This window comes from Littorina saxatilis, linkage group LG1 (assembly GCF_037325665.1).
Source record: "Littorina saxatilis isolate snail1 linkage group LG1, US_GU_Lsax_2.0, whole genome shotgun sequence".
Taxonomy (NCBI): domain Eukaryota; kingdom Metazoa; phylum Mollusca; class Gastropoda; order Littorinimorpha; family Littorinidae; genus Littorina; species Littorina saxatilis.
The window spans coordinates 94602835-94623482 of NC_090245.1; the positions used below are offsets into that span (position 1 = coordinate 94602835).

Consider the following 20648-nt stretch of genomic DNA (forward strand, 5'->3'; position numbering starts at 1 on the left):
GTGTGTGTGTGTACGTACTAGAGATAGAAAGAGCAACATGCTACGTTTGCTGTTCATCTGCCTATACAAGGGTAAGTTCAATGCCTGAAAAGAGAGAGAGAGAGAGAGAGAGAGAGAGAGAGAGAGAGAGAGAGAGAGAGAGAGAGAGAGAGAGAGAGAGAGAGAGAGAGAGAGAGAGAGAGAGAGAGAGAGAGAGAGAGAGAGAGAGAGAGCAAACAAAAGCAAACAAACAACAAAACAAACAAACAAACAAACAAACAACAAAAATAGAAATAGAACCAAAAGAGTAACCAACCGTCCAATCCTATTTTTGTTGGCCTTTTCATTTGAAAGATTTTATTTCTGGGCCTTATTTACGGCTGCAGGTACAGCCGGAGCAAAAAACTAAAACACAGTCGTCAAACGACAACAAACAAACAAACAAACAAACAAACAAACAACCAAACAAACAAACAAACAAACAGATACAGCACAAATAGCGTCGTGGAAGAGAGAGCGGTGGATTTGTGCGTCTATTTCACACGGCAGACAGCAATTTTTGCTATTCTTCCCAAACAGGCATCCTTGCAAAGGCACAACTCCACCACCACCACCATCACCAACTTGCCGGGCCACACAAGTAGCGAACATCCATGGAACGAATACACGAAAGAGCTGACTATCCACATCTCCGCGGCCATAGGCGTGATTGGGTGCACGTGCAATTTCCTCGTGCTGCTCGTGCACCATCTGGTGTCCTCAATGCGCAGCAAGTCCTCGCACTTTATGGCCCGTCTCGCCCTCATTGACTTTGTGCTCTGTGCAATGCTCATCTACCCAGCCTTCCATGAAATGGTAAAGCCTAATATTAAATGGCTGAAGTCCACTTCTCGAAGTATACTACTTTGCATATACACAATCGTGTGTGTGTGTGTGTGTGTGTGTGTGTGTGTGTGTGTGTGTGTGGGTGTGTGTGTGTGTGTGTACAGAGAGAGAGAGAGAGAGAGAGAGAGAGAGAGAGAGAGAGAGAGAGAGAGAGAGAGAGAGAGAGAGAGAGAGAGATCTCAAATCAAATCAAATCGGGCTCACTTAAGAAAGGTCTTGAGAGCATTTCAGTGTTGTTTTTGATCATCGGTCTTCGGTCATCGACGCATACCTTTTTTCCCGATCTGACGCGTTGTTCTGATTCCCGAGAGGGCACTTGTTTGTGTAGCCAGCACGTTTGGACCGATGAATATGTTTAATCAAGGTCCAACTGACCTGTTGTCCTCTGAGTCTAGCGACAGCACTGGCGTTTCAGTCTTCTATTGAGCGAACGTTTCAGTCCGTCGTCCAAACGTAAACTCGTTGGTATTACCATAGTTAAAAAGAATGGTCGCGGACACATTTTGCGTAAATAATGCATTTTCTAGAAGCCAATGCGTATTTTAACCATATTGCTGCGCAAAAAGGGTCTTGTTTTGAGCCAACTTACGCACATGTATCAGTCAGAATCAGTGCGTCCCATGTGAAATGAAAGTAGGTCATTGGTTGCAATTAAAGGGGGCTTAGGATTATGTGCTTTTTGTGAACATTTAGATTGAAGATTGGCTTGAACAAATCAGCGTAGACTGTTCAAAGTCGAAATCTTTGAAACCTTAGACCTTAGCTGCTTTCTTCTTACTTGAAACGTTCTCCCCTGCATGCACACAGGGTCATCTGCTTGGTACTGGCAGCAATCTTTTTGACATTATTTCTGCTCTCGTGAATAAAGGATTAGTTTGTGTGGCCCTGTCTTACAGCTGGCCTTTACAAAAGCACGACCCACACGTAAAATAAGACGTCAGAATGAGGGTCCTTGAAAATAAATCCCAAACGTGATTTCAACAGAACTTCAACGTTGAGCTTCATACTTACTTACTTAGGCCTTTTTTTGTCCCTAGCGGAGCATAGGCCATTGACTCTCTATCGGACTTGACTCGGCGTCTTTAGCATCGTGTTAAACCTTGGTGGTTTGGTGTCTTTCAGGTCGTTGACAGCTTCATCTTTACCAGGAAACAGTGCCTAGCCTGGCTGTACGTCTTCGTGCTTCTGACCGCCGCCTCCATCTACACTATTACCGTCATCAGCCTGGACCGCTACCTCGGCGTCATCGAGCCCTTACGTCGCGCCATGTACATGAAGTCAAAAGGGGCCCTGAAGATGATGGGCGGCGTGTGTGTAGCGGCCTTTATCCTGGCACTGCCGATTCTGCTTCAACTGGTGAAACCTCGCCAAGACGATGACGACGACACTGACAGTGCAAGCATGATGCGGTGTCATCAGCAACTGCCACTGTGGTACATGGTGGTGCAAGATCTAGTCATGTTCCTGCTGCCGCTGGTGACGATGGGGGAGGCATACAGGCGTGTCAGCCGCGAGGTGACGATAAGGTCAAAGATGATGGCGTCCGGGGTGGTGCCGCTCTACGGTACCAGCGAGATGACCAACACAGACCTCTACTCCAGGACGGACGTGATGCGTGTGCATCGTGGATACAAGAAGGAGTGTTCACAGACCTTGATCATGTCTAGGAGATCCTCCAGCCTCCAAACCCCCGACCGCAAAAGAGCCAACGAGAGGCGGAGAGACGCCCGACAGCTTCGTGAAAACTCGGGCGAGGTTTCTGTCATCGACGAGGACACGGTCTGTTTGGATTGCACGGAGTTTGAAGTCTGCGAGGCTGCTTGCTCTCCGGACAAGCCGAACGCTAAAAGCGGCCGTTCTGCTTACCCATCTCAACCAAGCCAAATGGCATTCGCTTCTGCTACAGGCTCGATGGCTCCTCATAACACCCAGAACAATCCAACTATGCACACTAAGATGTCCATGTTTTTCGCCGAACCCCCTCGTAATTTCAACCACGGTTTTCAGCCATCTTCGCCAGCTCCGTCGGGGAATCAAGCATCGTCATCTGGCCATTTCGTCAGCAATATAGTGTCAGCGCCAAAACATATACCTAAAGAATCCGAGGTGGTTGCCAGCACTAGTGTTCCGATGTTGGAGAATCGGATGGCTAAATCCTCAAGTTCCAGCAACGTACCTTTGACAGCGCGAACAAAATTTCCAACGCACGGAATACTGGTGAACCGATCGGGTAGCCAGAGCTTGCTGGGTGCACCACTAATGACGATTGTCGAACAGGAACCGTCACCGCATAAGGCCAGCACCAGCAGTGCCACCCTTGCCGCAACCATACGCGAAGAGCCAGAATCCGGCTGCTCAAACATGATGTCATTGCCAGCCAACCGCGTGCCCGAACCTCGACCGGAGGTTATGTCAGAGTCACTACAACACAACGGGGAGACGTCACTGTGGAGAACGCAGAGCTCTACCTTTCCAGATGACACTAACGCGAGCGGAGGCAAAATGGGGTCCAAGCTACGCTTCAGGACGCCACGGGAGTCAAAGTCCCGACAAACCATGAATAGGATCTCCTGGTTGACAAGCACAGGTAACGCCAGCTCGTCATGCCCAAAATTTTTTCGTGGCAACCGCGGGGACACCAAGGCAAGGGTGACCTTGACGGTGCTGCTCGTGATGTTCGTGGTCTTCTGGCTGCCCTACTTTTTGCTGATGCCGCTGTGTCTCACGTTCGGGCAGAGAGATGAGGACTGGTTGATTACGGAACTCTGCGCCGTCACCCCGTGGTGGGGGCTGTGTCATTCCTTCGTCAACCCTTGCATCTACGCTTGGGCCAAGCCGGACTACAGGCGAGCGCTGGTGGCTGTGTGTTGCTGCAAGGTGCAGAAAATGAAACAAGTAGGGCCTTTTGCACCCACGCGCGGCCCTCCCACCATGTCGACTGTACATATCAAGGACAGGACTTGATTCTGTGTTCTTCTGGAGTGAGGGATGTTCAGAACAGTGAAGAGACTTCTCTTTACCCTCATGGGCGTGTTGAAACAGCAAAGGGAACATCTTTGGGAAAAGGACCTGTCGTCCACCTTTGAGGGCGTTCAGAACAGTGAAGAGACTTCTCTTTAACCTCATGGGCGTGTTGAAACAGCAAAGGGAACATCTTTGGGAAAAAGACCTGTCGTCCACCTTTGGAAGCGTTGAGAATAATGAAGCGACATCTCTTTTCCTTAATAACACTTTGTACCCCACCTGTTTACCAAGGTGTTTTCAGCCGAGACCAGCTGTGCTGCAGCAGGTCACTCAGAATTGTAGTAACTGTGTAGCAATTGTGTAGCAATTGTGTATCAACACGCTGGAATGCAGGCGTTAGATCGACGTTACAGGAAGCGACTGAAGCTAACAGTCTGAGCAGAATTCGGATATGTGCCGAATGAGAGCAGATGCAATGTAGTGACTATGTGTGTACGGATATATATCCGTTCCTGGTCAGATAGAGCCATATGAGTGAGTACGGATATATCCGTACCTGGGAGACAATGAGTTAAGGGGCATGTTGAAACAGCAAAGGGGACATCCTTGGGAAAAGAACCTGAGGGAGTTAAAAACAGTGAAGAGACTTCTCTTTCTCATCGTGAACCTTTACCTTTGGAGACACAACTTTGAAGAAAAAACTCTGCTAGACAGCTTCCAGCAGTATATCCGTCATAAGGGAACGGGTACCTTTATTTGTTGCTGCATCGGGTTCTGTCTTCCACCGTCCAGCTCAGAAAAAAGACACTACGTGGTGTGATCTTCACTTATCGGTGTCAGTTCAACCACTGTGATTGATAGGAAGGATACAATGCTGCTGCTGGTTGATCGATAAACAGAATGCGTCAGATGTCTCTTGAACATTGTAACAGTACGTGCGTGTACACACACACACACACACACACACACACACACACACACACACACACACACACGCGTACACACACACACACCGTGAACACAGTGCAGACACACACATGCATACGCACACACGCACGCACACACGCACGCACACACACACACACACACACACACACACACACACACACACACGCACACACACACACACACACACACACACACACACACACACACACACACACACACACACACACACACACACACACACATAAACACTTTTCCCCTGTGTGGTTTAGAATTAGACTGGTCACATTACTAAACACGATGTTCAAAACTATTCTTTAAAAATAACATACTATCCGATCAGTAGACCAAATATTCTTTCAAAAATCGATTGTACGTGCTTGTGACACCGTGTGCTGCACGAACGATGTAATCAGTGTAAAATAGAGAATATGCAATATATCGCTAACGTTGGTTTCGAAGTTCATGTAGTAAAAAATAGTGTCTTTTGTAACGGAAAGCGTATTCATATGTTTGAATATGCCAATTTTATATACTCATGAACTTTTTGAGGATTTAGATTTAGTAACGTATTTGGTCGTTTGCTTGCATTTTTTCTTCTTCTGAATATGTGTAAAATACATCTGTTGGTTGCCTGATATGTTTGTTGAAAGGAACACTGATAGCATCAAATATTTATTTATCTTCTTCTTCTTGTCGTTCGCTGTTAGATCGTCAGTCCGGACCGCAGGGCGAAACGTGCTGTCCTCTCCAAGTCCTCTTTGGGGCCGTATAGCTTCTTTTGTAGCGCTGTCTCCTCTGGCCAGGTGGTGTCCCCCAGAGCACTGTGGTATGGACAAGCCTGCAGGATGTGCTCTGCTGTCTGATTCTTGCCACACGGACATAGGGGGAGGGAACTAGCTTCAGTTTTGTGGCCATATGATGGTTTAGTCTGTTATGTCCAGTGCGGAGTCTGAGTAGGACGACTTGTTCTTCACGTTGGAGCAGGTGGTAGTCATCTTTCTCCGCTCTGGTTTTACTCTTGTTATTTATGATTGTCCTTTTTTTCTTGTACTGCAGCTGGGACGTGAACTGTTCCTTTGAGGCACCTTCCTTGGCAAGTTTGTCTGCAGCCTCGTTTCCTGCTATGTCACAATGAGCTGGCACCCACTGAAGCACGACCCTTCGGTTCTGAGCAACCTGTTGGAGGGCGTTGTTGAGCTCAGTTTCTTTTTTGGCAGACAGAGCTTGGAGTGCTGTCAGAAAGACGACCTGAGGACATTCATGGTCTGATCCGTCAACTATTGTGGCTGCTGTCTTCACGGCCTGTACTTCTGCACTATAGTTGGTGCAGTGCAAACCTGTGGGAATGCTCGCTGTTTGTGCCTCTCCCTCTGGGTACCGAACTAGAACGCCGGCTCCTCCATCTCTCACAGCTTCAGTGGCTGACCCATCAGTGTAGGCGTGGATCCACGCTTCTTCAGGGTAGTGGTCTGCAATCATGGCCAGGGTAAGCGCCTTCTTACTGGTGTCACTCATGTCCCGTGATGTCACGCCTTTCACAGTTGTGTTGATCTCGAGGGCCTTCTGGTTGGCTTCCCAAGGTGTTGGGCATGTTCCTGTGGCATCGAGCGGCAGAGTGCTTTCCGGCAGGTGGGGTAGGTACTGTCGCTTGAGGCTTCTGCTTTGGTGCACAAAGCTTGAGCGTTTCAGCCTGTTCCTGATAGGTTTTTCCATTCTGCTGTTCATTGGGTGCTTTGGTAGGCTTTTGTATTTCTCTGCTTGGATGAGTGTCTTTGTGTCTCTTCGAGTGATCAACGGTTGGACTCCTGTCAGGGACTCCATGGTCTTGATTGGAGTTGACCTCATTGCTCCTGTCAGGATACGGAGTGCTTGATTCTGGACTTTGTCCAGGGCTTGCAGGTTGGATTTGCAAGCGCTTGACCAGGCTGGGGCTCTGTATTCAAGTTGGGGTCTCACCGTGCCTTCATACAGTGTCTTCAGGGTCTTCTCACTGGCACCCCAGTTTGTTCCAGCCAGCTTTCTCATGATTGCAAATTTGCGTCTGGCTTTGTTTTCTGCTTTCTGGATCTGTGGTTTCCAGGTCAGTCGTTTGTCGAATGTGACACCGAGGTACGTTGGTTCGTCATCATTCCTGAGTGGTCTGTCGCCAAGTTTGATGACTCCTGGCTTTTGTTTTGGGGACAAGGTGAAGAGTGTGGTCGTGGATTTCTCTAGATTGATCTTGACACACCAGTCGTCTGCCCAGGCTGCAAGTTTGTCAGCTGCCAGCTGCAGGCGGTATGTTGCTGTGGTTGAATGTTCTTCGGTGCACCACATTGCCAGATCGTCAGCATATAAAGCAGCTTTGACTCCCTTTGGCAGTTCAGGCAGGAGATCGTTGATGAAGATCAAAAAGAGAGTTGGCGAGATCACTCCGCTGTGTGGGACACCGTGTCGTATCAAAACCCTCCTGCTCAATCGGCTGCTGACTGTGACCCTCGATCTGTGGTTGTGCAGGAAGGATCGTATCCAAGACAGCATCTTTCCACTGACTTCCCATCTCTGTGTCTTCACCAGAAGGCCATCTGTCCACACTCTATCAAACGCCTTCTGTAGGTCTATCCAGGCTGCAAAGACCATCTTCTGATTCTGGAAGGCATCCTCAATCTCCTGAGACAGGTAGGTGGCCTGGTCTTCTGTGCTCTGGAACTGGCGGAAGCCTGCTTGCTCTGGTGCAAGGATGTCTTCCTTCTCCAGATACCAAAGAAGGCATTGATTCACCATCCTTTCCATGGTCTTAACAACACAGCTCGTGAGGCTGATTGGACGGTAGCTTGGGGCTTTCTTCTTGTCTTTTCCTTTCTTGTGTATAGGGATTATTGTAGCCTCTTTCCAAACTTGTGGGACTTGGCCTTCTTTCCAGCTGAGGTTGAAGATGTCGAGAAGCTTGCCAACAGCAGCACTTCCCAGATGGTTCAGCATTTCGTTGGATATCCCATCGGGCCCTGGCGACTTCTTGTTTTTCAGCTTGCGTAGTGCCTGGCGTAGTTCCTGATGAGTGAAGGGTGCTTCCATGGCTTCTGGGCTAGCTTTGTTGTTTCTCCTCTCTCTTTGTTCCTTTCTTGCCTCCCTCTGTTTCTCTGCTCCAACATTGAGGTGGCTTTCGCTTGCATAGCTGTTGGCAAAGTGATCGGCGGCTTGCTTTCCAGTAAGGATTTCGCCTCTGTCTTCGATGGTGATGTTGGCTCCTCTCACTTCCTCATCGCTCAGCTGTTTGGTAAGTTTATATTTATTTATATGACATGCTATCTGAGCTCGTCGGGTTTTTTTTAAGAGAGAGAGAGAGAGAGAGAGAGAGAGAGAGAGAGAGAGAGAGAGAGAGAGAGAGAGAGAGAGAGAGAGAGAGAGAGAGAGACGCTTTGAGGGTTTATTGTCATCAGCTTTAAAGCCATATGTACTCGATGACTATACACGCTAATTGCTTTACCAACAGCTGGAGACATGCTAAATTAAGTTCCCTGCAAGATATTGTGGTCTAGGACCCCTTAAATGTTGAGATATTTGAATTTTTATTTTGATCTAGATCGTCCTATTTATAGATTTGCCAACAGAGGGAACGTTGACGCAAGGAAAATAACTCCGCGTCTTTGTTGACATCCTCACTTTTTCAGAGGCTAGAACAAGCTGTAATGCATGTATATGGTCCGCGCATGGCGACATATCGTCATTACATGGTCTTATGGTGCGTTTGACATCGATTATGGGCAAACTACACTTTGTAAACACGGGAGCGCGTACATATGCCTTTAAAAGCCCTTTGGACAAAGGGAGTTACAATATGTACAAAGATATACCGACAATCACGCTGAACCAACCACTCTTGCATATAAGCACAGGCACATTAACACACACAGACTCTCTCTCTTTCGCGAGAGAGAGAGAGAGAGAGATTTGCGAGAGTAACTAAAGGGGAAGAACTCCTCACGCCTGCTCGCTCTTTGTAGTGCATGGTTTACGGTTCGTGTGACCAAATAATTATGTGTTACATGCATAACCGGTCCTGAGCTGCTGTCGCAAAAAGCATTTTATTGTCACCATGGCTACTGTGCTTCCATATAAATAGCAAGTTAAGAAATCTTGAACATAGCTGAAAAGCTCTATAAAACAATAACATCATTATTCAAATGTCCCCGGCGGGTTTTGATTATTGCATCAATGAATGAGATCATTCCATGAAACGATGCTACCTGTATTGTCATTCAAGCCCTAATTGCCACAATCGATCTTCTGCCAACATGCGCATGTACGCACAGACACACTGACATAGACACACACACAGACACGTCCACAGACAGACAGACAGACAGACAGACAGACAGACAGACAGACAGAAAACAGACAGGCAGGCACACACATACAGACAGACAGACACACACACACACACACACACACACACACACACACACACACACACACACACCACTACCACCACCGCCACCGACGACAACAACACCCACCCATATCAAATGCTTTTGATGTCATAACACTGACGACTGAGCAAACACAGCCCTCAAAATAGCAAAAGCAAAAACAGCTTGGTTTCAGTTGCGTTATGGATACGAGGGGTAGTTGCTCAGCCGGACTGATCAATAAACGTTTTGACACAATACTCTGAAGCACTTGACGCAGTTAGATCATTTGAATATAATGCCAGTGAAGAAATCGATGCTTTGCATACACACAATTGTGTGTGTGTTTGTGTGTGTGTGTGTGTGTGTGTGTGTGTGTGTGTGTGTGTGTGTGTGTAGAGAGAGAGAGAGAGTGAGAGAGAGAGAGAGAGAGAGACAGAAGAGAGAGAGAGAGAGAGAGAGAGAGAGAGAGAGAGAGAGAGAGAGGGAGAGAGAGAGATCAAATCAAATCAAATCAAATCAAATTTAATTTTCGAGGGTTGTGGCATAAGCAATACAACGAGCTTTTTTTCAACCATCCCTCGCCCAGAGAGGGGACTAATCTAAGCACATATTTGAGAGAGAGAGAGAGAGAGAGAGAGAGAGAGAGAGAGAGAGAGAGAGAGAGAGAGAGAGAGAGAGAGAGAGAGAGAGAGAGAGAGAGAGAGAGAGAGAGAGACCAACGCACTATAAATCATCGCACACGTTTGTGTCGACAGCGGCGTGATCCCTGACCTCCGACCTATTACCCGAGGGTCACAACAGGCCAAACTTTCAAGGCGGCGGCGCAGTCTGGGTTTGCTAAAAAAAAAAAAGCGCAGCAGACGAGAACTGAAAAGAGAGCGGGACAACTCGCTTGTCTACAACGCGCCGCTGTCTGTCTGCGGTTTTCGCCTTGAGTCAGCGTAGCGGGAGTGTATGTTTGTAAAAACAAAAGGCCTCACAACAAATTAGTGCCCATGGAAAAGACTTCAGCACTAGCCAGCGATGAAAGAGCAGTCAACTATCGCTGAGCAGAAGGAGAGCTTTTAGTGATAAACGGGCCCCTGAGTGAGAGCAGTGTTGACTCCAGACAGTCATAAAGTTACAACCAACTCACTGAGATTCGATCGTCTGCTGTTACCGTGCGCAGACGTTCAGTGACTTTAGTGACAGAGTGACTTGAACAAGCTTTACTCAGGGGATTTTTCAAATTGTTTTGTGGCTTCGAGATGGCAGAAGGAACGGACGAATATTACCGAAACGCTGCGCAAGAAACTGCCAAGATTATCAAAGGCTATTACAAGGATGAGGAAGGGTGGCAGCTGATAAAAAAAACGCCGGTAAGTCGCTTTCAAGAACGTTTGCTGTTTTATCTTTTGTCTAAAATGCTGAAGTTTTTCCCCCCAAGTCATATAATGCCTTTCGTTATCAGGTCAATCTTTTTTACCGCCGATACGTGATTTTTTTCTCTCCTGCGTTCGTTTGTTGTGACTGACGACTTTTTTTTCGGTCATGTTTTGTTTGAAATCAATCTGATTTACTATGATGCAACATTGAAAGGTTGAAGTGACCATTCCTATCCTTAGCGGATTATGACTTTATTCAGTTATTCTGCAGAAAAGACAAATGCTGGAGAAAAACCGTTCTTTTCTGCAGCATTTCTGCATAATGTCATCTTTCGCCGAAGCAGCGTTTTTTTCTGCAGCAAAACATTTTACTGCAGTAAAATTGAAATCAAGAATGCTGCAGTAAAACGGTGCTGTTGTTTTACTGCAGAAAATCTGTTTACATTTTTTCTGCAGCATTTTGTACTGGCTCTTGGCGGATTATGACATTATTCAGTTATTCTGGAGAAAAACCGAAATGCCGGAGAAAAACTGTCTTTTCTGCAGCATTTCTGCATAATGTCATCTTTCGCCGAAGCAACGTTTTTTACTGCAGTAAAATAGTTTTTCTGAAGCATAATGTTTACTTGGTTTTCTGCAGCATTATTGCGATTAACTTTTTATTCAGAATAGTCTGTGACAGTTTTTCTGGAGAAAAACGAACGACCTTGTAAAGTAGCGTTTGTATTCGTCGCCCCCTTGGATAGTATAATAGTTTGTTCCGCAGTGTACCAATCAGAAGGCGTGTAGCATAAGGGCAATTATATTCTACTTCACAATGGCGGCCGAACGTGAACAATTTCTGAAGCAAATCAGTCGAACACGAAGTGGACAACTGCGTTCGTCTGGGAAAATGTGACAATGTTGCTGACAGGTGCCATTTTTTAATTTGAAACTTTGAACTTCCGGCGGAAAGGAAGTCAGACAGACAAAATACATTCGTGTCACGCACAACTATGGGTAATTCTGGATGAGTCTATCTCTCGACAGAGGGGGGCTCGCGTGCTCCAACATTATAATGAGCCAGTACAAAATGCTGCAGAAAAAGTGTAAACAGGTTTTCTGCAGTAAAACAACATCACCGTTTTACTGCAGCATTCTTGATTTCAATTTTACTGCAGTAAAACTGTTTTACTGCAGAAAAAAACGTTGCTCTCGCGAAAGATGACATTATGCAGAAATGCTGCAGAAACAAACAGTTTTTCTCCAGCATTTCTGTTTTTCTGAATAAAGTCATAATCCGCAAAGGATACATTCCCACGCTAGATGAATAAATGTAAACCCCCCCCCCCCCCAACCTAATACTAGCAACATTAACATAAAGGTGTAAGGGGAGGGGTATATTAGGAAGGCGGACTTGTGGTGTGGGTTAGTGAAGAGAAAGTTTTACGCTACCTCTGACCCTAAAATATACGATGTTTTGTTATTTTTCGTTGTTACAATGTTTTTGTCTTGGGGTTGTGTTTTTGACAGACGAGAGATAAGAAGAAAGACATTGCAAAGTTAACCCTAGTGAAGAAATGGACTCGTACTGTTCTCTTACACATAGGACATACCGCCGGTCTTTGAAGAATGGAAGAAGGTGCCTTTTGTGCATTTTACTGCATAGTTCACACATCAAATGCACTGGTGATTGCGCCGGTGATAACAAAGAAAGATGTGAAACGGCGGGGGAGGCTTGTGTGCCTCTGTGGGGCCTTCTTTGTTTGTTTGCCCTTGTCTCTGTCTTTCCACTGTTTGTTTCACTGTTTTTCTTTCTCTCCCTCTGTGTAAAATGCGATGTGGTGCCAAAAGAAAAATGTCCATGTTTGTGTAAAATGAAAATGGACATTAAAGTTTTCTTATCTTATCTTATCTCTCTTACTTTGCGTATCTTACAATCCGGTTTAGTATTTACTGTCGTAAAAAATGCAAGACCCGAGAGATTGAACCGTATACATGTACATAATCTTTCCTATTCTTCCTTTATCTCCTTCGTTTCCGTCGTCTTCATTTTTCGTGTGTCTTTTGTTGTTGTTACCTTGTTTGCTCGTGTATCAGATACGCCTTGAATGTAAAAAGTTTTTAAAGAGAAGGCCGAGAACAAAACAGAGGATAAAATCGATGTTGAACTGGTTTCGAAAATATTTTCTGCTGTACAAGATTACGTTATGTCAACTGATCGCTTCGGCTGATATTACATTAACAGTGACAGCAATAGATGTAGCAAAGCATTCTCTCTCTCTCTCTCTCTCTCTCTCTCTCTCTCTCTCTCTCTCTCTCTCTCTCTCTCTCTCTCTCACTCTCTCTCTCTCTCTCTTTATTTGTATAAAATATTATGAAATATTTTGAAAGAAAAGGGTTGAAGTTATCACTTGTTCGCCATGTCTTGTTATCAGAATGTGTATTGATTATTAGTTTTGGAACGTGTCCATAAGCAGTCTGCTTGTTAACGTTCTTAATGTTGTTACTGTATATAACATGTATACATTGTACAAGAAATTAATAAAAACACGCTTAAACCAACTGGTTTCGCATTGACCCCCTGGGCGAAGATGGCAAATGTATAAATTCTCTACTTCTATATGAACGTAGCAGTAGAAATCTTTGCCCTGGATTCTCGAGACAAGAAACAACAACAAACAAATAAGTGAGCCTCCTGAATCATCTGTTTCTGTCCCTCCTCATGTTGCTTTTCATAGTCTCCGCGTCTGCAACAATCCATACTCCGCCCCCTCCCCCCCCCCTTCCCCCGGACCCCCCCCCTCCCGCTGCCCCTCCCCTGCCCTCCCCCATTCCCCCAACTCCTCGAACCGGCGCTGTCTTTCTTACAGAATGTTTGCTTTCTGACCTTTCGCGTTACATGTATTTGTTTCTCCCTCTTTCTTCTTCTCTTTTTTCTTGCCGGGGTCTCAGAAGGTCGACTTCTTACGCAAAACTTGTTCAGAAGTGTTAGCTCTGTGAATTTACCCCCCCCCCTCCCCCTCCGGCTTCCCCTCCACCCCCAACCCTGCATTTGTTTCTATCTTGTTCGTCATTATTTTGTCGTTCTGTCTGTCTTTATTTCGTTCTTATCATGATTTATGTGTATGCCTCTTCAAAACAGAGTTGTCAATCGTCCCTAAGGTATGTGCGTTTGGCCATCTCTTTAAAATAGCCCGCCTGTCTCTGGTATAATATGTGTCTTCCCTTGGGAGGTGTGGTCTGGTCTGCTCTCTCTCTCTCTCTCTCTCTCTCTCTCTCTCTCTCTCTCTCTATCTCTATCTCTCTCTCACACACACACACACACACACTCACTATCTTTCTCTCTCACTCTCTCTCACACTCACTCACTCTTTCTCTCACTCTCCCTGGTGGGTTAAGTGTTATATTTGGATTAAAAACAAGCTCTGAAAATTAAAAAAAATAAAAATTATGATCAAAATCAAATTTTCCAAATTAATTTAAAAACACTTTCATCTTATTCCTTGTCGGTTCCTGATTCCAAAAACATATAGATATGATATGTTTGGATTAAAAACACGCTCAGAAAGTTAAAACGAAGAGAGGTACAGTAAAGCGTGCTATGAAGCACAGCGCAACCCCTACCGCGCCAAACAGGCTCGTCACTTTCACTGCCTTTTGCACTAGCGGCGGACTACGTTCAATTTCATTCTGTGAGTTCCACAGCTTGACTAAATGTAGTAATTTCGCCTTACGCGACTTGTTTTTACATTTAGTCAAGTTTTGACTAAATGTTTTAACATAGAGGGGGGAATCGAGACGAGGGTCGTGGTGTATGTGTGTGTGTGTGTGTGTGTGTGTGTGTGTGTGTGTGTGTGTGTGTGTGTGTGTGTAGAGCGATTCAGAGTAAACTACTGGACCGATGTTTTTGAAATTTTACATGAGAGTTCCCGGGTATGATATCCCCAAACTTTTTTTTTCATTTTTTCAATAAATGTATTTGATGACGTCATATCCGGCCTTTTGTAAAAGTTGAGGCGGCACTGTCACACCCTTATTTTTTAATCAAATTGATTGACATTTTTGTAAAGCAATTTTCGACGAAGGCCGGACTTCGGTATTGCATTTCAGCTTGGTGGCTTACAAATTAATTAATGACTTTGGTCATTAAAGATCTGAAAATTGTAATACATTTTCTTTTATATAAAACGATCCATATTTACGTTCATCTTATTCTACATTATTTCCTGATTCCAAAAACATATACATATGTTATATTTGGATTAAAAACAATCTCTGAAAATTAAAAATATAAAAATTATGATCAAAATTAAATTTCCGAAATCGATTTAAAAACACTTTCATCTTATTCCTTGTCGGTTCCTGATTCCAAAAAACATATAGATATGATATGTTTGGATTAAAAACACGCTCCGAAAGTTAAAACGAAGAGAGGCACAGAAAAGCGTGTTATGCAGCACAGCGAAACCACTACCGCGCTGAACAGGCTCGTCAGTTTCACTCCGTTTTGCACAAGCGGCGGACTACGGTCATTGTGAAAAAATGCAGTGCGTACGGTTTCATTCTGTGAGTTCCACAGCTTGACTAAATGTAGTAATTTCGCCTTACGCGACTTGTTTAAACTTGTTGTGTGTTTGTGCATAGTACGTCGTAGGTTTACACAATCATGTTGACACAACCGCCTTGAGTCGCCTTGTGGTGAGATATGTGCGCGTTATAAATTCTTGTATTATCATTATAGGCTCAGATTTGGTTTTTGAGTCACTTGAGAAAAAGTGACTCTATGTAATCGGTCAGTGTTAGTCTGTCCGGCCGGCCGTCCGGCCGGCCGTCCGTAGACACCACCTTAACGTTGGACTTTTCTCGGAAACTATCAAAGCGATCGGGCTCATATTTTGTTTAGTCGTGACCTCCAATGACCTCTACACTTTAACGATGGTTTCGTTGACCTTTGACCTTTTTCAAGGTCACAGGTCAGCGTCAAAGGAAAAATTAGACATTTTATATCTTTGACAAAGTTCATCGGATGTGATTGAAACTTTGTAGGATTATTCTTTACATCAAAGTATTTACATCTGTAGCCTTTTACGAACGTTATCAGAAAAACAAGGGAGATAACTAGCCTTTTCTGTTCGGCAACACACAACTTAACGTTGGGCTTTTCTCGGAAACTATAAAAGTGACCGGGCTCAAATTTTATGTGAACGTGACTCATTGTGTTGTGAATAGCAATTTCTTCCTGTCCATCTGATGCCTCATATAATATTCAGAACTGCGAAAGTGACTCGATCGAGCGTTTGCTCTTCTTGTTAACTTTTAATTCGCCTCTGAATAGTTGCATAAGATTCTCTGTCGATTACAGGCGGTCTCTGTGTCGAGCTGTCTGTGTGTCTGTCTGTGTGTCTGTGTGTCCCAATATTTCACTCTCTTCATCCTCTCGCTCGCTCTCTCTTTCTCAGTCTCGGCCCTTGAATGTTAAATGTACACACACACATTTTGTAAAGTGCCTGTGCGTGTGACTATATAGGCGTACTCAAGAACTGGAGTGTCAATCCACAAAAGAGGATCCCATTTCACGGGGGCACGATGTGTTTCACAGCTATTCAATTCAGTTTTGTTCAGTTCATGCATATATATCATCCACCCCTCCACTCATCAGTGCCTGCAGAGCTAAGGGGGTATGCTGAACGGGTATACCACCACAAAGAGAGCAGACCTTTTGAATGCTAACTCGATGTTCAGCATGCTCGTTTTTCTTCAAAATGCATTGGGCGGGTTGAGCGTGATGAATCATTGCAGCACATGCACGTGCACTTTTCTTCTCAGTGTAAAAGTTTTAAGTTCACAGTCCTTCCCGTGTATACACTTTGGCTCAATGTTCAGATCTGGCCAGGCTGTTACATGGGATAAGATCATCCTTCCACCTGGACATCTACTAAAAATCAACACCCATACTGCTGGCAGGGATGAGCTTGAAGTTTTGGATTGATTAATTTCTTAATAAAGCCACCAGTGGCTTGTACAAAATTAATTCATGAAGAAGTTCTCACTTTGCACAGACTGCTAAGTTTTGGATGGTCTTACGTAAAAGCCTTGCAAGAAATGAGATGGTGAGATGAACAGTTTTTGCGAGAAGGAGTGTGCCTTTATCGTGAAAAGCAAAGGGAGGGGTACGCTGTGTGTCACTTATGCCTAGTGATCATAGATGCATCTACAACTGCAGACGGAAGACAAAACTGTACACGCCCTAGGGAAGTATGTGGAGTCTCCGACTGAAATTTCAAACCGCGGTAGAAGAAGAAAGAAAGAAAGAAAGAAAGACAGAAAAAAAGAAGAAAGAAATTGCACCACGTTTAGGTGCTTTACGTATGTAGTTTACGCTTTAACATGAATATAATTAATTTTACTGGCGATTTATCGGAGGGTTGGAACTGAAGTAGGGTGTCTAAAATGATGTTAAGAAAAGACAATTGGTGGGTCAGCCATGTGTCGTAGGTAACTGTAAACACTCAAGAAACCGTTAATCCGATAGTCTAACAGAAGAACTTGTAGGGGTACCGTGAAAGAAGAATGAGGGAAGTATGGAGTTATTGTAAACATGGAAATCAGTGGCAACGCCAGGGGTCACTGAGTTGTTAGTGGTGCAGATTATCATGATTTTTCTGGGTGGCCGACATAATTATGTAGAACTTTGGAGCCAGTTGATGTTAGCCTAGCCGAGGGATTGGAATCATTACATTTATAATAATAATAATAATAAAGTGTATTTATATTGCGCCTATCCCTTACAAAAAACAAAAATATTTGGCTCTAAGCGCATTACAACATGTGTAGGGACTTGGTACAATCAAGTCTGACAAATACAATAACACAATATACAGTCGGTCTCTTTGGTAAAACTGGGAAAAGCAGCTTCGACATTTAAACACTGCTACTAAAAAATCCTCTAACAATGCATACTGCTTTACAATATAAAATATGCATTTATGTATAAATAGGAATTTAAAAAGGTTCTTATGATAAAAACTAACTAGCGAACGACGAAGAAGAAGAAGAATAAAACTATCAATGTCAATGTATAACAAGTCATTCAACGTAAATGGCTAAAGAACAACAACAAAGCAATGATGATAAAACAGTTATACTCAATGGCTAATAACAAGGCAGAACTAAATAGTATCGACACAAGATTAAAACAAAACATATTCCTGGAGACACATTTATACATGTATCAAATAAAAATATACAAAATACAGCCCTCGCACACTCGCACACACACGCCAAGGCACGTGTAGTCGCACTCATACACCGCGACAGCTATCGCGCGCACGTACAAGGAACAAAAACACGGAAATAAACAAGGAAACAGGCACATGAAATAGCAACCCGTCCCCAGCCGGCCCACAGCGCGCTACGATGGCAAGTGACCCCTCTCCTCAATGTGGCAGATACTGAACAGGCTAGGCGTCGAAGTATTGCCGGAAGAGGTGTGTTTTTAGAGAGGACTTGAAGGAGAGGAGAGAGGTAGAAAGGCGGACAGACATGGGCAGAGAGTTCCAAATAGAGGGAGCTGTGTAGATAAAGGCGCGCTTGCCGAAAGCGTTCAGTTTGATGCGTGGGACAACAAGGTGCCCTGCGTCAGCGGATCTGAGGTTGCGTGTGGGGACGTGTGGCTTTAAGAGCGAAGACAGGTAAGAAGGGGCAGAGTCGTCGTGAAGGCTACGGTAACACAGGGTAGCTATTTTATATGTTATGCGTGCTTTGATTGGTAGCCAGTGAAGGGTCATGAGGAGAGGGGTGACATGGTTGCGCTTGCGCTTGCGCAGCACAAGACGTGCTGCATTGTTCATGATGCGCTGTAGGCGGTCTAGCTTGGCGTCTGGGAGGCCGGCTAGGAGCGAGTTGCAGTAATCCAGTCTCGACAAAATAAAAGCCGAAACCAGTGTCTTGGTTGCGTCGAGGGAAAGAAGGTGTCTGATTTGGCTAATCCTCCGCATTTCAAGAAAGGCGGTTCTGCAGAGTGAGTTGATGTGGGCGTCCATTGACAGGCTACTGTCAAGGTGGACACCCAGGTTTTTCACTTTGCTGCTGAATGTGACTGTGGTATCAGAAAGCGTAAGACTGGATGTTTCTGAAAGAAGCTTTAAGTTTGATTGTTTGCCAACTGGCATGATCTCTGTCTTATCATCGTTCATCTTGAGCTTGTTGACTGTCATCCACTGTTTGATGTGATCGCTGCATGATTCTATTGACTGCACTAACTCTGTAAACTGTTTGGTGTGTGCGGATTTTTGTAGTTGAGTGTCGTCTGCGAACATGTGGTACAGGACATTGTGGTGCTTTATGACTTTGCCTAACGGCTGTATGTACATAGTGAATAACACTGGGCCTAACACAGATCCTTGTGGGACTCCATACTTTAGTATGGTGTCCTCGGAGTGCCTATTTTGGATCACAACAGCCTGAGTGCGTCCAGTCAGGTAGGAGCAGAACCACCCCAGAGCCGTGCCTGTTATGCCGAATGTGGTGTTCAACCTTGCCAGCAGTATATCGTGGTCGATGGTGTCGAACGCTGCGGATAGGTCCAACAGGGCCAGAAGCGAAACAGAGCCGCTGTCACAGGCAGTGAGAAGATCATTCGCTACCTTAAGTAGGGCTGTTTCAGTGCTGTGATCTGCGCGGTAGGCGGACTGTAATGGTTCAACCATACCTGTCTTAGCAAGATGCTCTGACAATTGGGCCAAAACAACCTTTTCAAGGACTTTCGAAACAAAAGGCAAATTAGAGACAGGGCGGTAGTTCTTAAAAGTGTTGATGTCAAGGTTAGCTTTTTTCAGGAGGGGAGTGACTACTGCATGCTTAAAAGAAGGGGGTACTTGACCGGATGTGAGGGATTGATTTATGATATCAGTAATGACAGTTATAAAAATAATGGTTAAGTAATGCGTGTTTGTAAGAAGCAAATATTAATTACAATAACAGGTTGACGGTGTACGAAAGGAGCTGTTGGCACAAGAAGTAACGTAGGTAGTTTTAATAATGTAGACGGAGTTGGACAGTTTTACCAGCATTGGTTGTATGGTAGCTGTGTTAGTCTCTGTCTACACACAAAGCTTGATATTAATTGAGCGAAGTCGTCTTCGCGAAGCTCGCTTTTGTAATGTAAGCTTTGGCACTGAGTTTTCGGTTGAAAAAGTTTTTGCAAAGCTATCGCAAAGTTTAACTTCGAAGCCTTCATGAAGCAATCAAGCAGATGGTCTTTCGACAAAAACAAACAGGAAATTAACTAGACGAGGCCGGAAGACTTCTGTATCCAGAAATATTTTTCTGCTGTACCTCGTACCCAAGCTCCCCCTTCTTACCCCCCACTCCCACCCCCCTCGAGTTCCCCCCACTTTTTTCCAATGACATGCCTTCACCTCCCCCCTTCCCCTCCTTCTTACCCCTTCTCCACCTTCTCGTTCTCGCCTCAACGAATTTCTTCTGCGTCTTTAAAATGTGCGAAAAACAACAAACATGTACAAGCACTGAGATAACCTGATCCTTCTTCTTCTCGTTCATCATCTTGCCCAGACGGGCTTCACGCTGTTACTGCTTGCGTTTTTGTTGTCTGTTTAAGGCCATTAGGATGCTGACATAAAAGAAAATACTTCGCCGGAATACCAACAGAAATAACAATCTACTGTGCCGCCCACTCCTTCACTAAGGCTGAAAACTACCTGTCACGAAAAAGTAGTAAAGTAATAACTCATTTGAAAGTTTTATTTTATTTATAACTACAAGAAAAGCTGAGTCTAGAAATAGGGTTTTTACGCAATAATTTCTAAGATAAGTGAAACTTGAATATGGGGTATCAGACTTTTAACAAAATCACAATTGAATAATTTGCTGGACGGGCGCTGTGGCGGGATGGAAAGACGTCGGCCTCTTAATCGGAAGGTCGAGGGTTCGAACCCCGGCCGCGGCTGCCTGGTGGGTTAAGTGTGGAGATTTTTCCGATCTCCCAGGTCAACTTATGTGCAGACCTGCTAGTGGCTTATCCCCCTTCGTGTGTACACGCAAGCACAAGACCAAGTGCGCACGGAAAAGATCCTGTAATCCATGTCAGAGTTCGGTGGGTTATAGAAACACGAAC

General features: G+C 44.8%; 2 protein-coding genes across 2 annotated transcripts; one reads left to right on the top strand and one right to left on the bottom strand.

The window, feature by feature from the left end:
• Positions 1-741: 741 nt before the first annotated feature.
• LOC138954423 (dopamine D2-like receptor) lies at positions 742-3828 on the top strand. The gene is made up of 2 exons (XM_070326302.1): positions 742-834; positions 1987-3828. The coding sequence occupies exons 1-2, from the start codon at positions 742-744 to the stop codon at positions 3826-3828; spliced, it is 1935 nt and encodes a 644-aa protein (XP_070182403.1).
• Positions 3829-3886: 58 nt separating this feature from the next.
• LOC138954526 (uncharacterized) lies at positions 3887-19221 on the bottom strand. Its single transcript, XM_070326373.1, has 3 exons — positions 18679-19221; positions 5751-8025; positions 3887-4044 (listed from the first exon to the last, which is right to left on the bottom strand). The coding sequence occupies exons 1-3, from the start codon at positions 19219-19221 to the stop codon at positions 3887-3889; spliced, it is 2976 nt and encodes a 991-aa protein (XP_070182474.1).
• Between the last annotated feature and the right edge of the window lie 1427 nt (positions 19222-20648).